Source organism: Macrobrachium nipponense, chromosome 49 (assembly GCF_015104395.2).
Source record: "Macrobrachium nipponense isolate FS-2020 chromosome 49, ASM1510439v2, whole genome shotgun sequence".
In the NCBI taxonomy this organism is placed as follows: Eukaryota; Metazoa; Arthropoda; class Malacostraca; order Decapoda; family Palaemonidae; genus Macrobrachium; species Macrobrachium nipponense.
Window position 1 is genome coordinate 5466870 of NC_087224.1, and position 24528 is coordinate 5491397.

The 24528-nt window shown below is 40.4% G+C and overlaps 1 protein-coding gene across 1 annotated transcript in view; it reads left to right on the top strand.

Moving 5' to 3' along the window:
* Positions 1-24528, top strand: part of LOC135205286 (transcription elongation regulator 1-like) — a 96658-nt gene that overhangs the window by 26515 nt on the left and 45615 nt on the right. Inside the window, 9 exon segments of the mRNA XM_064235674.1 lie at positions 470-614; positions 617-678; positions 680-715; positions 717-750; positions 2321-2496; positions 3433-3566; positions 4201-4402; positions 6128-6271; positions 6495-6595. Of these exon segments, the coding sequence (XP_064091744.1) occupies positions 470-614; positions 617-678; positions 680-715; positions 717-750; positions 2321-2496; positions 3433-3566; positions 4201-4402; positions 6128-6271; positions 6495-6595 (1034 nt within the window).

Below are 24528 nucleotides of genomic sequence, written 5' to 3' on the forward strand. Positions count from 1 at the left end.
ACATGAAATTATTAAAATAAATATGCTATAACAGCGCTACTTATAAAGTATACTAACTGTATGAAAAGGCTAATTATCTATCATGAATGCATTCTGTATAATAAAACGATAAAGCCGAATTTAGCAAATACAAAAATAAATCTACTTTTAGCTACTATGTATGAGTATGAACTGTTGAACACTGTTGGTGCTGGTGATGTCCTCGTGTCCGCATTCGCAAACTGCGGATGCGGATGTTGCTCGCAATGCTAATGCGGATGCAGATCTTAAGAAATTGTCAAAACATATGCGGATTTACAAACGGGGATAATCTGCGGATGCAGATATCTCGTACATTTCTATCCTGACCAGTAGAAACTTTGATCTTATGGTAATTCAGTCTAAAAATGTAGACAACTTTTGAGAGATCTAACCCAGTTGTGGGAGAAGTTGAACATAAATTGAATGAAAATGAACATGATCCACTCAGGGAGCATCGTCTGGGTTAGGCAACACGGGAACTAGCATTCCAGGAACTGAGAGCGTCGGCACAGCGAACAGTGGGGCTGTCGTCGTTGGCAACAGTACGACGATCGTGACCCAGGGAGCACCTTCGTCTACAATGGACGACTCCAACTAGATCCAGATCTTGTGGCCCAGGCAGCGAATTGGACAGAACATAAGGCCCCCGATGGAAGAAGGCTACTATTACAATTCAAAGACGCAGGAGTCTGTTCTGGGAGAAACCTCAGCCCTTGAAAGATTTGGAAGGTAAAGTGCGCTGTGCTTGTGCCACTTTTAGTCTTTCCGTATTATGAGAAACTTCATTTGTAATATGGTTATCTGTGATGGTTAAACAAATTTTTCCAAGATGATTCAAGTGAACAATATTGAGATTGGGATGTAAGGTTCACATAGATATGATTAGCGTGAAATAATTACCTTATGTTGAATTAAATGTACAGTATTTCTTCAATTATGCTTGTTCAATTGTTCACTCTGGAATTGGGTTTACATTGAGTCACTGCTGTCATTTCATTCATTATGTTAAGTTGAAAAATACATTAGCACTCTCTACATCGTTTATTATTCTGAGAGGTCCTATTCTGATTTACTTTATATGATGAAGTTCCAGAAGATAGCTAGCTAAGATGATGCAAATAAACATGTGTTTTCTTTATTGCAAAGAATAGTATCTTCTTTCTAATTTCAAATTCAGTCTTTAATTGTCTATGATAATCAGTGGAATGATAATCAGTGGTTTATTTAAACACCTGTCATATTCTTCACTATGTACTTGTAAAGAGGCCACCAACAAAAGTAGTTCATAAAAATCAAAATGATACTGAGCTTGCATGCAGTTAAATATTTTTAGTGTTGCTAATCACCCCCTCAGATTAACATACACCAATGTGAAAAAGGAGGTTTTATCCTTAGACAAATATTTGCAGTGGATTTAGTAACATTTCGTTGATAATGGATTGAGGCGATGGGATCATCACGTACGTGTTTTAAAAGTAGAGGTATGTTGTTCATTTATCATAGATACTATATACAATCCTTCAGTATAAACATATGTATAAGTTTGATGCAACTCATTAAAAGATATTGATACCTCAGTTTACTGCATTGTACCTGATGTCTGTGTATTATTACAAGAGAAATTCTATGTGGCTGGTGTTGCCACTTTGACTAAAGTGTTATTTTGGCTAGTAAATTATGTAAGAATGACTTTGTTAGCCCTTGAGAGAATATGTTTTCCTTTTTATTTGTGTTCAGTAATGTTCTTTGCTTTTGTAACTTGAATGACCCAGTGGTGTACATAGTGTGCAGTGTTGTGAAGCCTTTCAAAATGCTGCTTCTCCTCCATAGCCATTTTGAATGCTTCAGATTGGCAGTGGGTTTCTGTTCATGTTCCTAGGGTGTCAGCAGGGTTCAGGTAGACATGAATAAGACTTACTAATGTCATTCAAATACTCCTTTAGAAGACGTACCAGTGGATGTGATGTTTTGATTAATGTCATTTTCAAGTGTTCCTTTAAACATGTACCAGTGGATGTGATGCTTAATTTTGTAGTAGTCAGATTTTTTTTTTTAAATTGATTTGTAAGTTTTTACATTTTATTCTTTTATTGTAAAATAAAATGTATGTAAATACACTGGTTCCCTTAGTTATATGTACACAATCCATGTGCTTTGTGCTTTTCTCATATTTGATGAGTTGTTTTTGCAGTTCAAGTTTTGCCATTCAATACATACTGGTACTGTTATTTTTTATTGGTATGGTCAAACTCTAATCTCGTTACTTATTTTGTGTACTAAATGTAACTTTACCTTACAGCTGCCAGGTTGGCACTCGCTCAAGGCATTAGTCTGGGAGTCAGTTCTGGCCCTGGAGCTCCAGGCACAGAGTCGGAGGCGTCACAGGACAGCACTACAGCCAAAGTCAATGGCGAGAGAGCTTTGTCTCCTGAGAACAAAGACACTCCAATGGAAGTGGATAATGAAGATTCTAAGGTACAGCAATTGTATTTGTTTCACCATTGCCTCTGTTGTCATGCGGCTCAAAGACTCTCCATGAACTTCCACTGCTCATGTGTTTCCTGTGCTTTAATTTCCACTGATCTTCCCTCAACCAACCTATTGAGCAAAATGAAGTCCTTGGAAGTTCTGGAGCTATATGTGATAGAGACCCAGCAGTATCCCTTCCCTAACTGCAACCATATTTATTTTTATATCCTATTGGGCTGATTTAAACTGGCAGCAAATAGTAAAGCAGAAATATAACAACTTGAAGGTTTTGTAGTGTCATCAAATAATGTATCCAGTTGTCAAGTGTCAAGAGTCTTAATAAGATGTTATTTCTTTGTATGTGTGAGCCGAGTTAAAAAAGTAAACTCGCTGTACTAGTATTAATGTGTACTTCATGTAACCCTTGAATAATTTGTGCTTTTGACCCGTTTGGAATATAAGTTAAAAATTTACTGATAACACCTGAACTTGACTTAAAGACCTCAACCTAGTGGACATCTACGTAATGGTTTTGGTATTGCAGGCCATGTAACATGAATGTTGTCAAGGCTAGTGTTGAATTTGTTTTGAAATTCAAGCTGAATGATGTGCAATCTGGACATATGCCAATATTGCTCTTTAGGTTTAATGCGAAAGATTAAAAAGTGTTCGTAATGTATGTTTCACAGAAGTCTGTTTTTAGCTAAATTTGATATGTTCCATTGACAGTGGACTGATGATATCAGTTACGTAAAAGTGAATGTTCAATTCTTAAAAAAAATTTAGGTGATTTTAGGGTTCACAGAAATCTTTAATTTTTTTAATTTATCTGTTTGTACTAGCAGGTTTGTCTGTAAGTCTTTTTTTATTTTATTATAGTTTATTTAGTATTACACATATCTTTAAATATTTTGTATTGAAATTTATCCATTGTTTTTCTAGGGTGCAGAAGCAGAAGAACAGAAAACTCAGCAAGATTTAAGCCGGCCAGTTTCTTCACAACCTGTCTCTGGTACACCATGGTGTGTGGTCTGGACTGGTGATGGCAGGGTCTTCTTTTATAATCCCACTACAAAGTAAGTGAAGAATTAAATCAGGGTATTTTTTGTTGGGTGAGCTACCTTTGCTAATTCCAAGTTCAATTATCCCCGAAGTGCGTATGTTTGGAAGTGAATTTGTGTGTGAATAAAGAACTAGTCATCTTATTTCAAGGAACAATTAGTTGGTAAGTATTCAGATTGCTTCAGTTATATTTGTGGTCTTCGTGGCAGGACCCTGGACACGTTCTTTAATCAAAAACTTTTTATTAGCAAGGATACAAATGCAAACATTTAATCCTTTCTTGCTCCCATCTTGATTGGCTTATTGGTCATCAACTTTCCCATTTGTCGTATAGTCTGTCTTTGCTCAACTAATCATCCTTCTGTCAGTTGCATAGGTTTTTTTTAACTTTTCTCAAGGTTTTGTATTATGATATTTGACTAGAATTCAGAGGTTGCCACAAACAAGACGTACAAAATTGAATATCCTTGGCACCTGAACCCAAAATTCAATGGGATATGTCCAGTAGCTGTTGTGAATTGATATCTTCAGCATTCACGGAGACTTGAATGGTGACTTGTAAATGATGGGTTTGTTTTGAATGAATTCACTTTTATAATTACTGCTTGCAATGTTTATATTAATAAAGAAATTCCTTTTGTACAACAGAACATCAGTTTGGGAGAAACCTCCAGACTTAGCAGATCGGGCAGATGTTGAAAAAATGGTGAATAACCCTCCAGCAGAAGTAGTAGGCATGAAGAACAAGGCTGAGGAACCATCAAAGGACGAGCCAGTTTCCAAAAAGCCACGTACAGAAACCCCCATGACGGCAACTGCACCACCCGGTTTACAGCCACAGATAATAGCTGTAAGTAATACAACCAGGGGTCTTATGTTTATATACTGTCCAGCCTCTTAAATCCAGGAACCTTGGGACCAGGCCACTGCCAAACCACAGAAAATCCCGGAATAATAGAATCATTCCTAAGAAATGAAGCTCCAATGTAAACATAGTCATGCAAGCTAATTCCACATACAAAAGCCTACGACTTGGCTAAGTTTGAACACTGCTTTTTATCATATTTTTACTCATTTGTTTTCACTTTTTATCATTTTATAACTTCATACTGTACAATTTTCCATAAAATGGTGTACTTAAATATATTTAGCTTATATTCCGTAGTTAGCCTAACCATAAGTCACCTACTTACGTAAGTTTTCTCAGAATCTGCAGAATATTATCGGTGACTCATCTTCTAAATTTACTGTCTTCTTAATTACCGTTATTAGTTTCTTCGTCATTCATTTTAGTGTAGAGGGTAATGAAATGACAAAAATAAGAAATGAATTTCGGTGGTCACTCATTGCAATTTTGACACTGCCCTCAAAACGTTAACATAGCTCACCACCGGCTATTGAGGAAGTGAACACTAAACATTCGCTAGTAAGAGATGGATTGTCTATCACAGATGAAGATTTATGCTTGTACTTGTTACCTCTAGCATCATCTGATCTCATGGGTGGCATGTGGAATGGGTACGTATTCAGCTATACGTATAAAGAATTGGTCAAAACTATTTCATCTTTAATCTTTGAGACACTCAAAGAGTAAGTAATATCAAAAACATATTTAACTTCACACATTTTTATTACTAACAATTATTTTCACAAAAACAAAAGAAATATGGCAAGTTTTTGCCATCATGCAAGTTGTAAACAATATGTGGTGGCGCCCTTGTGGCCGCTCTACAAACTAGTGGCAGCCGATTCAAAATCGAGCTGAACCATGCAAGTTCCCGGACCACATAATGCTGGTTTTGAGGTTCAACTGTACCCATATAAAAAGGTTTACTTTCAATTAACAATTGGCTAAAATCAATCGGCAGTTATATTACATAATGTCAAGCAGATAAAAGTGCCAGGATGTCAAAAGTAGATCCGGGTGATTTAGTAAGAAATGTTTAGGTGCAATAAGAAATTGTTGAAGTAAAAGTTGTCAGCTGTCCTTTTTGACGAGGGCACCGTTAATAGAAAGCCGTGGGCTCAGGATCCAGACACAGAAATTAGTTGGTTAATTGGTTGTCACTAAAGACAGTGAAAATAAGGAGTTCTGCATTTCTTCCAAGGTAGTTGGGTAAGCTATTTATTTGAAAATTGCCTTGTTTAATCAGTATTATTGTGAGTTCCCTTGATACTTGATAGAGGTTGCACTCTCTACACAAGATTTTGTTTATGTTTATACACTTGTTAGGTATGTGAGGGCTTGTTGGGCTGTTAATAAAACAGAATTAGACCTAGTTTTGCTTCATCATAGGCCATGTTTATATGACTGATCATAATGATTTGTTAATTAAAGCTGTTTACTGTACCAAAAGTAATTCCTTACAAAAATAGTGCATAAAATGAATAGTACTGCGTAAGTTGAAACTTTTCATTGTGCTTTTTCTGTTTAAATATCTTTTTGCAATGAACTCGACACAATCAAATGAGGTGCTGTCTTTTGTTGCACAGAAAGTGAAAAGATAGGCGTCATTCTATGTGAAAGTGAATATAGTCTGCTTAATTAGTTGATTGCCATTATTTCTTCCTCCAGCAGACTGGAAAGGATGAAATAAAACGCATCGACATAGGAAAGGAGGCTGCCATTGAGGCTGAAGTAAAGGCTGCCAGGGAACGTGCCATTGTTCCACTGGAGATTCGTATGAAACAGTTCCGAGACCTTTTGGCTGAAAAAGGGGTAATGTATTTTTGTATTAATCTGTATTATGTTTGGTCATTAGTCCTTTTTTTCTTGTTTCTGTACACACATTTTAGTTAGTTATTGGTCATATAATGACATATTCAGCAAGATTTTAAAGAAAGTAAATTAATTTAAGAAACTTCTATTATTCACCAGATATCTCATGTGTACAAAAAGTTTGCATCCGATCAAGGAGTTTATTCAAATTTATATTCCTCAGGTATCAGCATTCAGCTCTTGGGAAAAGGAGCTCTCAAAAATCGTTTTTGATCCCCGGTATCTTTTGTTGACATCGCGAGAAAGGAAACAGGTGTTTGAAAAGTAAGTTTTTTTTATTTTTTTTTTTTTATTATTGTATTAGGGGGATACTAGTTTTCATTGTTTTGTTTTACTGGAGACTTACATCTAAGAGTAAGTAGCATTCCAGCTGTAGAATTTCCACCTCTGGATAATGCATGTGCCCTTTTATATTATAATAATAATTTTTGTACATGCAACTTCCCCGGCAGATATATACTTAGCTTATGTCTCTGACGTCCGACAGAAATTCGAATTTCGCGGCACACGCTGCAGGTAGGTCAGGTGATCTACCCCCCCTGCCGCTGGGTGGCAGGAATAGGAACCATTCCCGTTCTAGAATCAGATTTTCTCTGTCGCGGTAGTGTCAACATATGTTGTTGCTACCTCCTGACTTGATTATTGTTTTTCATCGCCATCGATCTTCTGGGCTGTCTTTTGCAGGGAAGTACTGGTCTTTGGTTCGCATACGCTTTTATTAATTTTTCTTTTAATGAATTTGGCTTCGAAAATTTCGAAGAATATATGACGTGTAAAAATACGAAACCGTTTTCGGGTAGACACTCACATAGTTTGCAAGAAAGGGTAAACAGTAGAATTGGTATCTACACCCAGTGGGAGGAAACAATAGATCCCCGCTTATATCTTTGGGTCCTAGGTTTTCATTGTCCATTCTCTAGAATTTTAACCTATATATTCGGAAATGGAGAAGGTGGCAAACTTCCAGTCAGTTGTAGGAGACTTACCTCCCTCCAATAGAAGTCCTATTCCGAACTGTTAAGACCGCAAGGTTTGTTTTCGTGTATGAAACAAAATAAACCAAATTTGTAAACTAACGTTTGTATTTTTCATAAACTAACAAAAACCCTGGAGGTCTTAACAGTTAAAGGACCCACATCGAAAACCACCCCTCTAGCAGCTAAAACTGGGTTAGAAAATAAAAACTAAGATTGGGTCACAGGTAAAGCCGTTGGGCATTCTGGTATACATTGCCCGTGGACCTGGTATAGAATTGCCAATTAGTCCCTGGATTCTCACAAGTGTAAATTTTAATTCTACCGGTTTCCAGGCTTGGCGCTAGTAAATGATAATGTTAAGAACCGAAGGTTTTGTTAGTTTATGAAAAATACAAATTAGTTACCGAAAATTTGGTATATTTATTCATTAATACGTGTAATAAGTGTTAGAATTGATTGAGGAAAATACTGACTTCCTACTTTAGGGAGTCAGTAAAGCATGTAACTAGATACGTTTCTTTTAAAAGTTTTTTGGAGACTCGTACTAACGAGCAATTAGAGTATTAACAGTACTAGTAGTGTTGCATCCTCATCACCTTCTTACTTCGCAGAAACTTCAAATTCATAATTGCAATTTGAAGACAAGGATTGTGGCTCAAAATGCGAGCTATTGAAAGGTAAGAAGTGATTACTAGTGTTCCCCATTGCAGTGGAGGGTGCGTCTGATCGGCTCTGTCTCGCTCCCAGGCCTAGACCTCTTTCAAGCTCCCAAGCCCAGGGGAGAAGGAATGTCGAAGCCGTAAGGAGGTTTCAGAGAATCCCCACCGGTCAGGCGTCCCTCGGCAGGTTCTGTAGAGCGGTCCCAGACTGCCAAGGATAGCCATTGAAAAGGCATCCTTAAAAAAGTGCGTCTCTTCATCTTACATCCGAAAAGACGAAGAATGTATATGTTTTGATGATCTAGCGCGTTCTCTGAAAACTAAGAGAACACTGAACAAGAGCCAGCCAGGAACTTAGGAAGCCGCGTTCCAGCAAGCTAGCGTGAGCCACGTTCCAACAGCCAGCAGCGAGCCGCGTTCCACAAAACAGACTAGCGCGAGCCGCATTCCTACAAACCAAACGCGAGCCGCGTTCTAGCAAACTGAGCGCGAGCCGCGTTCTAGAAAATTTTTCTTGGCGCAAGGCGCCTTCAAAGAGACGAAGCGCCAGCCTTGGCGCAAATTGCGCCAGAAAAACAGACGGCTAGAGCAAGGAGCCTTATAGTACAGTGGCAATCAGAACGATCCTTCCATTGAACGTTTCCGGGCAAGAGGCTCTTTCTAAAAGGGGTCTAGTAGGCGCTCGGAACTATCAGGGCGCACGGGACCTTCCACGCAAGCGGGACGTTCCAGGAGCGAGTCTCCTTTCTAGCGTGCGGAACATTCCAGGCGCGCGGAACTATCCAGGCGCTAGGCGCAAGGAGCCAGGCGCCAGAAAATATTCCAAATCTTCTTATGAGAGAGAGGTCAGTCGCGAGGCTCCTCTTTGAGTTTTTAACTTGAGCAAATTTCCCCTGGCAAAGGTGCAAGATGTCGCACACGGCGGCCGTCGCGTTTGTCAGAAAGGATTCTGATACTAAGAGAAGCCATTTTTTCATTATTCAGAAGACTCCTGTGTTTGGCAGTTCCTCTCAATGCGGACTCTCTCCTTCATTCATGCTCTTCCCTCGTTATGAAGAGGCAAGAGCTTTGGGAGTTTTTCTTATAAGAATCTCATCGACGTTTGGGTATGATGGCGGATAGGAAATATCTACTTCCTTCCGTAACCCTACAGATGAACAGGAATTCTGTCTCTTCCGCGATTTATGAGGAAATCACGAAGATTTAAAGAGTTCCTGGATTAACTTCCTTCCTTAAGAAGATATATATACTCTTTCTATCATTCTATTAACGAAAAGAACGAAGACAGTAAAAATTTTTCCTTTCTCTATCTGCCTCGGCAGGGAAAGAAGGTAGTAGAGTATCTGCTGTATGAGAATACGATACGGCAAATCACACATACCGTAGTTACTTCTTTGCAGAGCAACTCAATTACCAGTATCCTTCCAGGAATTTCCTAGGAAGGACTACGCTTAAAGGGATTGTTAAGACACACCTACTTAGCTTCTAGATTTATCGAAGTCTTGTTTCACTTAAATATGCATGATAAGAACTTCCTGAAGTTCGATTATAATTTTATAAGATTCCTTTATTTAATGGAGTAGCTGGCAACTCTGGAAGAGTAAGGCCAGACGGCTAACGGAGACTGCTATCGCGCCTTAGAGACCAACGCAGTAACATGTAGGTGTCGGTCATGACTGGTTGGTTACATGTCTCTCTCCTGCGGGATGGAATAACTAACCGTGTCTCTCCCCTACAATCGCGGTTTTAGCCTCGGATTGAGGGATAGTTAAGCAAACATAAATAAAATATTGTCTGCCTTTTGCTAAGAAGCTTTCAATAAGAAAGATATTACAACATTTCAATGCTGTTTACCATAGTAACATTATTAAAGGATTCTAACGCAGCGGAACTCTATATTATATGATGCTCTCATGCTTACGAAAGCATGGCTTATTAGAGTACATGCTTAGTGAGAAGATGAATGTAGTAGAAGAGAATTCACTTTAAGACTACGGTATGGTCAAGTCTTATGCACATACCGAGGTTAACTACAGAATTCCTAGTATCCTTACAAAGGTTTCTAGATTAATGCTGTTTACCCACAATGTGACAGTATTATAAAGGATTCTAATACGGCAGAGCACGATATAATATAATTCTCTCATCCTTTCGAGAAACGCACACAACCTTTTTAGAATCGGATATTGCTCAAGAGAAGATGGGTGAGTCGGATGGGAAACATTCTCTTAGTGGCAGAAGTTGTTTCCCTGAATGGACTATTACTACGTATAGTAAAACTTTTTCCTACTAAGAACGGAATTAACACGTGAAGGATGTCTGGTACCATAAGGGCACAGATGTTCTGGCACATAACCTTAAAAGAACTAGCCTGGCGCAAAGCGTCAGAAGCGCCAGCCTGGCGCAAATTGTGCCAGAAGCGCCAGCCTGGCGCAATGCGCCAGAAGCACCATCCAAGATATTTTCTCGTTTTAGCGAGTTATTAACCTAAGATCCAGTAGTGGTTGGTTTGGTGTTTGCTTCTCACCTCGGTGGTCGCGGGTTCGATTCTCGGCCATTCCATTGAGGAGTGAGAGATGTGGATTTCTGGTGATAGAAGTTCACTCTCGACGTGGTTCGGAAGTCACGTCAAAAAACACCATACAAACAAACAAACAAACCAGTAGCCTCTCGGAGGCTCGGTAACGGCAAGATTTGTTCCTGATTTCGTTACCCATTTAATCGGAAAGGGGTCGCTTACAGGGATAGGGAGAGGAATGATGAAATGATTTATTTTAATCACTTAGGCCAATTCCCCGACTCTCTCATATCGCAAAGAGCATCGAGAATCTCTTTTTTCGCCCCTGTTCGCGTTAACAAAAGAGAACCTATTTTGGGAACAGACACGGAAACGTAACGATCCTTAAAGGTTCGATGCAAGATTTTGCATGTCCGTGAGAACCTTCTCGATCGAAGATAATAACTGTTAACGTATGTCTAACATTTACTGAAAAGAGTTTTGAGAACCTGCGGAAAGTCTTCTTCATAGATCTCTTCGCAAGGTAGAAGACGAACAGGCTTCCTATAGACTGCTTCCTTTTCCTCGAACCAAGAGAGGTAGCAATATACATTTTTAATTTAAAGAAGGGAATAAACTTTAGTCTTTTTTCCCCTAGTTATAAATTCTTAACAGATATTAAGATAAATGGGCGTCAAAGGAAGAGAGGATGAATGCCTCATTTTGGCCTTAGAGAGGTTGGATTCACAGAAGTCAAGTTCTTCTCACAGCATGTTTCGTAAGGCTTTTCCAAGAGTATCTGGATATTCTATCAGAATCTATTATAAATAGACCTGAAAAACCTCTCCACTCTGAGTCTTTCCGCGTGCAGACTGACCAGAAGTGGACATGAATGAGAGGATTTTTCAAGGTAAATGACAATAGTCATGGCTAAGACATAGAATTGCTGCAGATCGTGCTAGATGGAATGAGGAAACTGTCCTCTTCCGATACCTCTGTGAACCACATAGCGAGGTTCTTTCTTCACTTTCAGAGGGAAGAATCACCTAGGTATATATCTGCTATCAAAGAACGCAGTAAAAGGCTATACTCTGTCTCTACAAGGGGAATTAGAGATAACAGAAGATTAAGATCTTCGGGATCTTATACGATACCGCAATACGACAAAGAGTAGGATATCATGTACTTCGAATGGGATCTTTTTGTGGCCACAGATTCCGTGTTCCGACAAAATGGAACTGCTCCTCATCAAACTTCTTTGAGAAAGTTTATGAAGGAATTCTTTGTTTCTCTTAGCCCTAAACGACCAAGAAGACAAAGTAAATTTTTTGTGCATTGGAATCTCGCATCAGATTCAATGGAGACTCGGCAATGGGTTCTTACCAGCATAGTATGTCTGGCAAAAGAACTAAAACCCTCTATTCCTGACGCAACGCTTTCAGATAGAAGTTTCGTTGCCCAGGCAGGGTACTTTACAGAAGAAGAGATGGTTTAAACGTTTGCCTACAAAGTCTTCGGGGTGCGATGAGGGCTCGAAATGCTTCCCAGAAGGTATTCAGAAGGATACAATAAGAGCTAGAAATCAGGGTTCCGCCCAATTTCAGCTCTGAGTCTCCTTCGACTAACCTCATCAACATGTAAGAAGGGATCTCGTTAAGCAAAAGGGGAAGTTATTCACGAAGGATCCTCCTCGGAGGAAGACTCTTCCTCTTCATCGTTATTGTTGAGATTAATCCTGATCGTCTACTGGGAGTTGTAGCTGACTACAATCAAAACCACCACCCTTTGCCAGAGGCCAAAAAGCTCAAAAAAAGGGGAAAGAATTTTCTTTCCACCCTTTTCTCCAGTCTTCCTGAATAGACTATGGTGGTTGATTGCAGGGAACTCTTCGGGAACAATGTTAAATGCGACCACTCCGCTCTCCGACCGCGGTATCCCTTGCCACCTTTCTCTTCCAAACTGTCAACACCACCTCTGCCCTCCCGGTGCTGCTGGCTGTATTCCATCAATACAACAAAAACCGCCAGAGCCTACGACGGACAAGTCTTCCCTAAATGGAAACTGCTATGTCATGGTCCGGATACTGAAGAAGGAGGCGGGGCCTCCAACGCCTTGGCGCAAATGCAGCCAGAGGCGAAAACAACAATCGGACAGATATAAGAGTGTCCGATGTGGACATCGCCAGACAGCCTAGAGACTCTTCCAAGCTCGAAGCTCCAGCAGTGTGGAGGAGCCGCAAGCCAGGCTCTAGGAGCCAGCCAGCTCTAGGAGCCAGCCAGGCGCCATCCAGGTGCCAGGCTCCTTCAAGCTAGGCTCCAGTCAGGATTGAGGATCCATCCAGGCGCAAGGCTCCTTCAGTAAAGAGAAACCTAAAGCTGTCATGTAAGAGGCTAGTCCCCATTGATATGATACAGGTAAGGCTCTGCCATGTAAGTGGTCAGCCCCATTGGTACGATCCGAGAAGGCTCTGTCGTGTAAGCGGGCTAGCCCCCATTGACATGATCCAAGTGTTTGTCAGTCATAGGTCCCTACCTCGCTGAAACTCTTGAGGCATGCAGACTCATAGACAGTAATCATGAAGTCTTCTGCAAGCTCCAGGCGCAAGGCGCCAGCCAGACGCAAGGCTCCAGCCAGGCGCGAGGTGCTAGCCAGGAGGGATGAGCCAATCAGGCGCCAGCCAGGCGCGAGGCGCCATCCAGGCGCGAGGCGCCATCCAGGCGCGAGGCGCTAGACAGGCGCTAGGCGCCTACCAGGCACGAAGCGCTAGCCAGGCTCCAGGCTTCACCCAGAAGAGACTATATCAAAGAATGCCCTGGCCTTCTTTGAGACAATGTGATCTCCTAAGCACTTGACAAGTGCATTTGATGATTCCTTCAAACAGCTGAGAATTAAAAGCGCATGAAGTGCGAGCTTTTCTGAATTCTTGTTCTTTCCTTAACAATATGTCATAAGGACATATTAGCTGTCACATACGGGAGATGCAATTCTGTGTTGACTTCCCATATCCGAAGGATGTCAAGATAACCTACAAGAGATCCTTCTCTCTTGGTTGATACGTGTCTGCGGATACATTGCTGGGATAGGGAGCCGATACTGATCCTTAACTAGTGAGTTCTTAAATTTATTTAACGTCGTGTTTTTTTTTTTCTTTGGGTTGTTTGAAAGGAGTTTGGGGATAACTTTTCAACTTAAGCACTAACCCTCGTGTTAGGATCAGGTGATCGGGATCGGTGTTGTGCTCCTTTATTATGCCACTAGGCATAGGCATATTGTCATGTAAGAGGCTCTGTTGAGTAAATGGATAAGACCCCATCGACAGACCCACAAGAACTCTTAGCCATAGGTCACATCCTCGCTGAGGCTCCTGAGGTGAAGCAGATTCCTAGGCATTAGCCATGGAATCTTGCCGCTGAACAAGTAGGAACCAAGGTTTTATTTTTTTTATTACTACAACGTATGTTGTTTACCTGTCTATTCAGTAAATAGTTGTCTCTTACCCACCACCAAGGGTGTCAATCAGCTAAGTATATATCTGCCGGGGAAGTTGCATGTACAAAAATGATATTGTTAGAATACAATAAAGTTTTGTAGATACTTACCCGGCAGATATATATGATGAATGGCCCACCCAGCCTCCCCTCAGGAGACAGGTGGAAGAGAAAATCTGGTTCTAGAACGGGAATGGTTCCTATTCCTGCCACCCAGCGGCAGGGGGGTAGATCACCTGACCTACCTGCAGCGTGTGCCGCGAAATTCGAATTTCTGTCGGACGTCAGAGACATAAGCTAAGTATATATCTGCCGGGTAAGTATGTACAAAACTTTATTGTATTCTAACAATATCATATAACAGTTCTGAAAATATATTTGCACTGTACTTCAGCATGGTAAAACTGCACATAGTGGAACATGTATGCTGTAAAGGTCTCCTCTAGATAGTGTCTTGTACACTGATTAGACATTTTCCACCTTTTTGTAATTCATATTACCTGACATGTCCTTTTCCTGCTGTCACAGGATAATTGCCATCAATCTTGTGTGCTGTCAAGATGATTAAAAATCTCACAGAAATGTGCCAGTTTAAAGAAAAACTAGGCATCCCAAAAAAAACTTGAAGAGACTACTGTTAAAACTTGTTTTTAACTGGTCAGATATTTTTCCAGTAGATTATGTTAATTGGTATAATTAATGAATTGTGTCCAGTCTCCTGACCATTCTGTATACGTAGGGTGGAGTGCAAAATAGAGGTGTTCCACTTTTTTTCGAAATATGATGTTCAATAGTGAAAAAAAGATGCTGTCTTCTCAAAAGACAAATGTCAAAATATCAGATGCTTAAGTTAATATCTTGAGGTGCCCCAAAGATAATGAAGACTTTGAAATATGGGTATTTTTTTTTTTTTTTTTTTTTTTATAACTATGCTTTTGGGTTTGTTGACCATTGTGGAGAATATTTACAATTTCTAATAACACAAATATCTATATTTTTCTTTCATTGACATGTTCAATAAATTTACTGATTCCAATGCATATCAGGTGACCATAAACCAAACATTTTTTAATAGCTTTCACTGTGGCTTAATGTCATGTTGTATGATAAAAAAGTAAGAAATGAGAAATGTTTTATTTTTTATGATTTTTTTTCCAAGTAGTACTCTGTAATTAGCATCGTTCAAAAATCTTGCTTCAGTGGTATATATCTTTTGTACAGCTGTTAGTTTTATTCTGGTTTTAGGTAATGCTTAACAGAATAATCTAGAACCCACCACGAGGCGGTGGATGTATTTCGGGTTCCACCCATACCCAACCATACAATTTCATTCTATATCAGTCTTTTATTTACTCAATTTCTAAAATTAAAACTAGTTTCTAAGATAGGCATCCGTTTTCTAATTCAATTCTTGAACGAATGAATCCATCTCTAGATGGTGACCCACAAACTGAGGATGAAGCTTCAGTAACTAACTTGACACGTCTTTCCACAGTCTGAGTATGACAAGGTAAACGTGCAAAGGCTATCACTGCTCAGACTCTGTCAAATCTATTTCTTTGTCTGTGAGCTTGTGGGTTAGTGTTGGCTCTGTATCTTCCATATCTTGCTAGGAAATCATTGTAGTATAATCAGTTGTTTCAAAATTTAGGGTAGGAATCTTGAAAATCCTTAGAGATTTTCCTTTGTATTGGTCTCTCGCCTTTCTAATGTGCCTCCAAGAAAGTTCTCGTATGTGGCTTCGTTCATCCATAATCATTCCTAATAAGATATTTTCAGGATGTGCATAAAAGGCATTGCGCTGAATACAGGTTGAATAATTTGTTTAGTATCTTAGCATTCAATGATTTTGAAAGTTCACTGGTCTTACACAGTTTTTTGGGCTCCATATTCTGATGAGGAATTAACTTTTAACTTTTGACATAGATTGATGAATGTCATTCAGATATTTTTTATCTGTGCTGAACTCTTCTCTGTTAACAATTGGTAAATCAGAAGGAATTCTTTCAAATTCACTGATTTGTAGCTTTTCACATCCTTCAAGCCTCTTGCCCATTTCTCTAGTAACACCTGTGGGTCCTCTTGTTTTTCCATCGAGTTTATCAATGAGATGGTGAAGAGGAACCTCAATGGCTTGTTTAGGTTCAGTTCTAAAAGTTTAATAGCACCTCCTTTTGGCCCTGTATTAACAGCGGTACCATTGCTACCTAAAGCTATTAATATCAGTGTGTTGAATTTGTTTAGTTTCAAGAAAGAGTGTGATACCATCAGAAATTGCTCTTGCAGAACTTGAGTGAACTGTTATAATGCTCTAAGTATTTTTCTTCTTAAGATATATGTTTTGTCTTGGCTCATCTTTTGATAACTCTTACCTCCTATCTTTTCTTGAGTTAATGTGGTATCTTTTCTAGCATCAAAGTAGATGCTGATCAATGACTTTTCAGAGTACATGGCGATCTATTATAAAAGAAGAACTTGCCTTGGAAGAACTTGATATGTCATATAGCACAGAACTAGAAATAATGGCAGCAACATGATCTGATATACCTGTACGATCACAGGCTGATGCTAAGGAAGGAAAATGCAAGTGTTTCTGTGAAGAGGCAGAGGCTCTAGTTGCTTTCCTTCTTTTTAGGGACTTCAGAGTTGAGAATTCGGGGGGGTCTTTCATTTTTGTCTTCCATTCTGAGGACGATGATGAATCGTATGGCAACTGAGCTTCATTTGTTTTTATTGTTTTGCTGTGCTGCATAAAAAGGGTCTAGTCTGCTTTTCCTCTCAGATGTAAATTGGTTTTGTTTTGAGACTACTTTATCAATTGCACTTATCACCATCCTTCTTTCAGTGCACTGGCCAGATAAAAGTTTCTGTTCTCTTTGAGGCACCTTTTTTTCTTGTACACAATCACAGTCTAAAAAGGACTTGCATTTACAACAGGCAACATCAAACAAGGTGAAATATAGTAGTTGAAAATGTAATAGCAGTTGAATTAAGAGAAAGGTAATTTTGTCAAACTTTATCATCATTGGGGCACCTCAAAACATTTTTTGAACTTAATTTAATTTTAACACGTAATTTCAGCCGACGTATCATTTAAAAAAAAAAAACTATTGCATATTGAATTTTGAAACTTTTGGTTTTTGCTCCACCCTACTGTATAGGCATTAAAGGAATTGGCGGTCACGTTTAACAGCCAAATCTGTTGTAACTATATCAAAATATATCAACAATGGGAAATAGGCCTGTTTTAAAGGGGGTTAATGAACGGCTGCTCCTCACAATTCCCCACCTCTTGTCTATACCCCTCAACCTTCCCAGCCCTCTTATTGTGGTACCACTTGAAGCTTTTGGTGACTGGAAAAGAAGCAAATGAAAAGTACAGGCAGGCAAGTTCCCATTGGATGGCAGAAAAGGAAAGGTTGAAGGTGGGGAACCTACACGTCTAAATGTAACAGAGGTGGGAGCCTTTTAACTGGATTCTCCCTATTCTGTGTTCTTGGAAACAAGCAAACACCAACTCTAAGAGATCTGAAAGTCAGCTCAGTGGTCTCGTTAAACTACTTGAATAATAATAATGGAACATAGCAACAAGTTTGCTGTTACATGCAAACATGTTAAGCAGATCCTGGCACTCTAGTGAGTCTTCATTGAAATAGGCTACTTCTTGCTGTACAAAGGATTCAGTCATATATTCTGGCCTAAATGAAGTGGAAGATGTTGTGTGAGAAATGGAAGGTCTTTGTTCTACCACGTGCTGCTTTGGCAAAGAGTAGGAATCTTGACCTTAGAAGTATAAGGCAATGTTGCTCAGATTCCAGGGGAGGGTGACTCATCTCCAGATATACCATGAAAAATCTATCCAATCCTGAACATCTTGCAAGACAAAATAGAGCTCCTGTTGAGACTTAAAGTAGTCTGGCTTTTACTTGACTAAGTGCATCTGGCTTACTTGACTAAGTGCACTGTCTGTAGGTGATTTTATGCAGCCTCATCCAGGTTTCTGGTAGCCAGCTAGTTATTGTAAATGAGGAGATAGAGTGACTGTGTTTGAGGCAAGACCTTCAAATCATTGCAATATAGAAGTCTCGAGACAAGTTTGAGGTTAAACGTCTATCTGCTCTGCCAACTTTTGGGTGGTCCTGTGCCCTAGTTAATGTTTATTGGGATTATTTGCTCTTATTGTCAGTGGCTCTTGTGATCGTCAGATTCATAGTCCTTAAAATCTTAAACTGGATTGATTGGTAATTGAGATGCTGTCATGCCCAGTACCTTGGTTTGGTCAAGGTACCCACCACCATCACTTGGTGTTCATAGGAAGTGTCTGATAACATAGCCCATTGTTAGAAGGTGTTCATAGGAAGTGTCTGATAACATAGCCCATTGTTAGAATGTTTTTTCTGTGGCATGACTCCACAAGAGAAGCAGTCCAGAGCTGTGCTGTCAAGAGGTTGAAATCCATTGTTCATGGTTCTGTGTAAGTGTGTGTGCTGGTAGTGGGATAACTGTCGATTGTCTTTGTCCATTACAGCTGCATCAGTCACATTCTGGTACTGCTGTTGCTAGCTCTGCTTCTCAACACCTATGCCAGTTAGTGTCATAGATTGCTGCCATGTACCTTTGTTATTTCTGTTGCACTCTCAGAAAAGACTTCAAAGATGATATAATCAAGAAAATCTTAGAAGGGAAGCTTCCAAGGATTTTGAATCAAGCCCTTGTGCTGAAAGCCCAGGAATAATCTATAATGGAAGAGAGGGTTGTTTAACCCTGTGTACCAAAGGAACATTGAAAGATGTGACAATAGGAATAAGGCTGGTATTGTTGTTTCATGCATGATTGCAATGAAAGCACTTGTTGCACCATTTGCTAACATTTTTGAGAATTAGGCAGGTTTCCTTTGAGAGATATCTGTAGAGGCCTTGGAAAGGATGCAGTTCCACAGAAATGTGGTCCAATCTGTAGGGAAGGAAATGAGCGAGACATGGAGAACCAAACTGTCAAACTATTATGTTACTGGAAAGGTGGTCTGTCACACCTTCATTACAGTTTCGCTTATGTGAACAAAGCAAAAGATTGAAAAACAAATAATTTGGTATAAGATAAATAGGACCCAAGTAATATGTAGCTGTAACTGTTTTATTTTTTTATCTAGTCTAATGGTAGGAATACTGGAACTGGCCTGCAATAAATTTTAATGCAAAAAAGGAAATACAAAAGATTACAAAATAGATACTGTACTTGAGCAATATGTAACTGTAACTATGTATTCGTTACATCTAATGTCTGGGTAGAAATACAGGAACTGGTGGGCAATACAATGCAACACTCACCAAACAGATGTATTTGTCTACTTGTACTGGGAATACTTGAAGTAAGACGCATCTCAGTGACAAGTTTTGCCCTAAAACTCATACATCCATCAGTGACAAGGAAACTGCAATTTAAAATGCTACTTCATGGAGCTTGAAAATTAGTTGCAGTTAAATAACTGAAAATTTAACAAAGAAGGTTTCTGCTTTGGAAAATTAAATTCCAGAATTGTTTGAAATTAACAGATTAAAAGTAATTGATTAAAACTTCACTTTAGAGTAATTCAAAGAACTGCAAAGTTAGTCGTTTTTAGCTTTTAACAGTTGAATTGTAGAATGTACGGAATCTTGTGTGAAACGCAAGCATTTTATGATGTTACTAAGCATAATGACAAATAGGGAAGCAGAACTGCCTGTAGCTAAGAAGCACTCACATAACTGGTTCATAAACAATGGTAGTTAAACAAAACCAAGGAAAAGGAAGAACAGTCATACCCTGAAAAATATCTTAGAAAATTCTGTAAAGTGTTAACTCTGTCTCTCTCATCACTAGAATAATACTCTTGTTATGTACATTTTAATATTTGATAGCTATTATCAAATATCAAAGTTGAGATCAGGGAAATGTGTGAGATAGCATTAAACTCGGAAGATAAAATAAAAAGCAACATGGACGTAACATGTCTCTTCAGCTGTCAGAGGGAAAATCTCCATTACTTCAATATATTTCCTTTGGACCCATTAGTGAAAATCTCCAGTACTTCAATATATTTCCTTTGGACCCATTAGTAAAAGAAGACAGGAATAAAAACAATTAGAAGTATAAGGCAAAGTGGAAATTATTAGCAGATACAGGTGAACAGTTGCTTAGGGAATGTTTCATCCCCTCCTCTACCAGTCTCATGAATTTCTTCCAGGGTATGTTTTTCCTGACGATTACGAGGTACGTCTGTCACTCATTTTTTTTATAAGCTCCCAGTTTTTTCCCTCATCCCATCCCCCATAGGAGCTTGTCCCATCCCCCATAGGAGCTTGTGCTAGATGAGGCCATTTGGTTGCAGTCCCATGGGTCCTTGCATAAAAAATGCTCTCTCTCTCTCTCTCTCTCTCTCTCTCTCTCTCTCTCTCTCTCTCTCTCTCTCTCTCTCTCTCTCTCTCTCTCTCAGTTTAGACGTTTTAGTTAGCAGTTATATCATTGTAGATTCTCTCTCTCTCTCTCTCTCTCTCTCTCTCTCTCTCTCTCTCTCTCTCTCTCTCTCTCTCTCTCTCTCTCTCTCTCTCTCTCTTTTAGTTAGCAGTTATTTCATTGTAGATCTCTCAAATCTTGGGGGTTTAACAATGTGTTTGTACTTGAGCTCCTATGGTGTTAGAAAGAGGTGATGCGAAGCATTATGGAAGCTAGTGTTCACCATTTTTATTACTGGTTTTAATGTCAGTGTTATTGCGTTAGGTATGTTAAGGAGCGGGCAGAGGAAGAACGTCGTGAAAAGCGGAACAAGCTGAAGGAGCGGAAAGATGAATTCCGGAGGCTGTTGGAAGAAGCTGGACTCAACGGGAAATCCTCCTTCACGGACTTCATGACAAAGTACAGCAAGGACGACCGCTTCCGCAACATTGAAAAGATGAGGGAGAGGGAGTCCCTGTTTGACGAGTTCCTGCTGGAAGTGCGACGCAGAGAAGACAAGAGAAGGCGGCCAAGCGAGAGCAGGTAGAAAGAAAGAAAGTTTGGAGATGGCAAGGGAATTTTTGAATGGGCAAGATGCACACACACTGCTGCTGCTGCTTTGAAGAACAGTCCCTCATGAGACATGAATAGTCAGTCAGTCATCATAATTTGTTTATGATTTGCTGCCCTCTTGCTTTGTCATTGTTGAAGAATTATATTAATTTTTTCTTTTAAATGGACTTAGTAATGACATTTTCCCTCCATGAATAATATCACAAGATAAACATCTTGACTAATAAAAAGTAACTTAGTACCTTACCAAGTTTTGAGAAAATTAGAAGCAAATCATGTTTGTAATTTGTTTAGTGATTTCAGTTTTTTTTATTATTTCTGAGGCTTATGGGTTAGCAGACATCGTTAGGAGACACTGATAATTCTCCTGAGCTGTTGAGGAGAGAGTAATCCTTTCTGCATTGGCAAAGTATGTAAGGAGAATTCTTCACTTTAACAGAATATCTATATGAGTTCCATTGACAGACTTGAATTGAGACTGCTTATTGCTTTTGTTGCTCTCAGTTTATATGAAAAATTAAGACCTGTAACTCCTTGGATCCCCACTCTCTTTGGCATTGTCCAGTTATTTCCAGATAAATTCAGACAAGCCTTGGTACTCAGTGGTCCACTCTTTCCAAAGAATGTTGGAAGGCCAATGGTGTCGTTGAAGAAGATACAGTTAAAACCCCTCAGTGCTGCCAGTGTCTTAATTTGTTGGACTGGTGAGATATTCGGTTATCCTTTAGACATGAAACAGGTCAAAAGACTCAAACAGTAATTGTAGGATATAATACAAAATATTGACCAATTTTATTTTTGTTTTTTATTTTTTAATGTCTTGTGAAATGGGGTTAGCATATTTGTTCATACACGAAACAAACCTTCGGTCTTACATTAGGATTTACTAGCGCCAAGCTGGAAACCGGTAGAATTAAAATTACACTTACGTGAGATCCAGGGACTAAATGGCATTCTATACCAGGTCACGGGGCATGTATACCCAGAATGCCCACGGCTACCTGTGACCCATCAGTTATTTTCCTACCGCCTTTAAGATAAGACGTGTTACTGTCTATCTCATTTAAAGCCGGTTTTTTCAGTTGCCCGTTCTTTATCCATTTCATTTTTTATTTTTCATTCCTTTTCTTTCTCCAAGTGTGATCAGTGTGTGGTAAGAGTGTATACGTGGTAGATGGAGAATTTTGCCTCAACATCGGATCGTCTACCGCTTCGAGAGGAGACAAAGAAAATGCCCAGGAGTCAGTGGCTTCCCTTGTTTCTAGGTTCCTAACCTCGGTGTCGACGGATCCTCATCCAACGTGTAGTAGGTGCAGGGAAAACGTATGTACGGTTTTCTAATCCGTGTTCTGTTTGTCGCGGTTGGTCGGTGGAACAGTGGAAGAAGTTCTATGGGAAAAGCCAATACAAAAAGAAAGGGGGTGACGCCATCTTTGGATGACCAAACCTACCGGCTTCTTTTGTATCGGTAATAAACCAGGCTGCTCCATATGTTTCTCCACCTGCTTTTGAATTGTCTCATACCCCTTCGGTTTCTCCTAGCGGTTCTGTATCGGAAACGTCAGGGAGGGGCCTTGGGTAATTTTATGAATAATTTGCACTCTCCTTTGTTCCCAGCAAGTAGAGGGGGGAGATCCGCCATCTTGTTCCAGGCTCCTGCTACGCAAGCGCATAGGTTAGATGGTACGTGGTCAGCGCTAGGCCTACCAGGCGTACCAACCTTGGATGGTCTGCTTGCGCATTATATGACGTCACGGTTCCAGCAGGGTCCGGCAGCGCTGAATGTTCCTCATCCCCCGGGCTTGCAATTTATGGGAATTAATGCCGCTGCTTCTCCATCCCACTCAGTATTTACAGCGATGCAGAACGTGGGAGGTAATTTGGCAGCAAACGTGCGGTTACCAGCAGAAACCTCTCAGTCTCTCCCTACGAGAGCGATGACGTTCTCACAACATACGTCACACTCTGAGATGGCAGGCGTGATGACGTCACAGACCGTTTCTCGGCCTTTTTCGCTGCAACCCAGACGCTAATACGCCTTCTGATCCGTCATGCAAACTGTAATGCAGAAGTTACAGGATATAGAGGAGAGAATGAATAAGAGAGACAAAAAGAAAAAGTGTGATTTCGCCTTCTTCGTCTTCTTCCTCTAGTTCGGCGTCATCGCTAAGTCCGATAACGTCACGGCGAGCGCCAGTCAAGCGTTGGAGGAGGATTCGGGAGTTCCTAGCGGATCCTCGGCGGGGCCAAGAGGAGAAGAATCAATTCTTCCTCTACTTCGGACGAAGACTGTCATTTCCAAGTCAGCAAGAAGGTCGGAAAATCAGTGGCTATTAAGCACAAGGTTGCAGACGAAGCCGTTCGCGAGAGTCCGAACAAGCGAGAGAGGTGACGGCCGGCGAGCTAGCGCCGAGGCGGAGTTGCCAGTTCGGATCGCAAAAACTGCGATACCTCTGGTAAAATCGACGTTGGCGGCGAAAGGTGCAGCAGAGGATTGGGAATGCAGGTCCCAGTTTCGCCCGTAAGGCCGTTCAAAATACGTACGAAGGACGATAAGGCTCCTATTAAAAGTACAAAAAATAGAGATTGGCAACCTCGGCGGATACGTTCGTGGAAGGCAGTGTCCGTCTGGATAGAAGGCCGAGGCCGGGCTCGCCGACGCTCGAAAACGTTGCCAACGCTAATAAAGAGACGAACTTACCTCTGTCTTTAAGGAGCCTTCATCTTGGAGATCTAGACGAGATTCTCGCTCTAGATCGTGAGCAGGGAAAGAGTGAGACGTTCTCGTTCCCCTGCTGACTATCTGGGATCGAGCCAACAGCGGCCAGCAAAGATCAGAGAGGCCGCGGCCGTAGGGGCAGGCGGCCGTGAATTCCGGGCCGTCTGTCAGAAGATAGAGGCGAGACAACATCTCTCGTGACGGAGAGTGGTACACTAGAGCCGGAGGAAGGAGAAAACCAGGAGTTTCTGGCCTCGTATGCAGAGGTTATTGATTTGATTCGTCAATTCAATAGCCTTCGGAGAAGACAGAAACACCGGCCAGTATGCTTCCTCCTGGAATTGACATGGCGTTGGACTAAAGTGGGTACCAAGGTGTCGTATGAATTGCCTTGTTCGAGTCATGCGGAATCGGTCTTGCAACACGTAAACGCAAAGATTGCAGGAGGGATAATTCCTTAAGATCTAAATGATCATTTAATTTATTCCCCCATCCAATGATAAAGCAAAGGAAATATTATACGACACCGAAGGTCCCTTTGCTGTCTAGACAAATGAACCCTAATGTTGTAAGGTTAAGGCCTGGATTAACCTTGGATCAGGTTAAAATGGAGTGCCCTTCGATGACGTACCAAGAGGCTGCCACGTTAGAAGCAACAGCTTCTTCTGTCTTTCAGGCTGCGTCCTGGTTAGACCTTTGGTCAACAGCAGTGGCGAAAATTGCATCCTCGGAAGCAACACGGAAAGTAGTAGATGAACCATTGTTCATTAGATTACTACAGTCAGGGTCCAAGGCGATTGCGTACCTGACAAA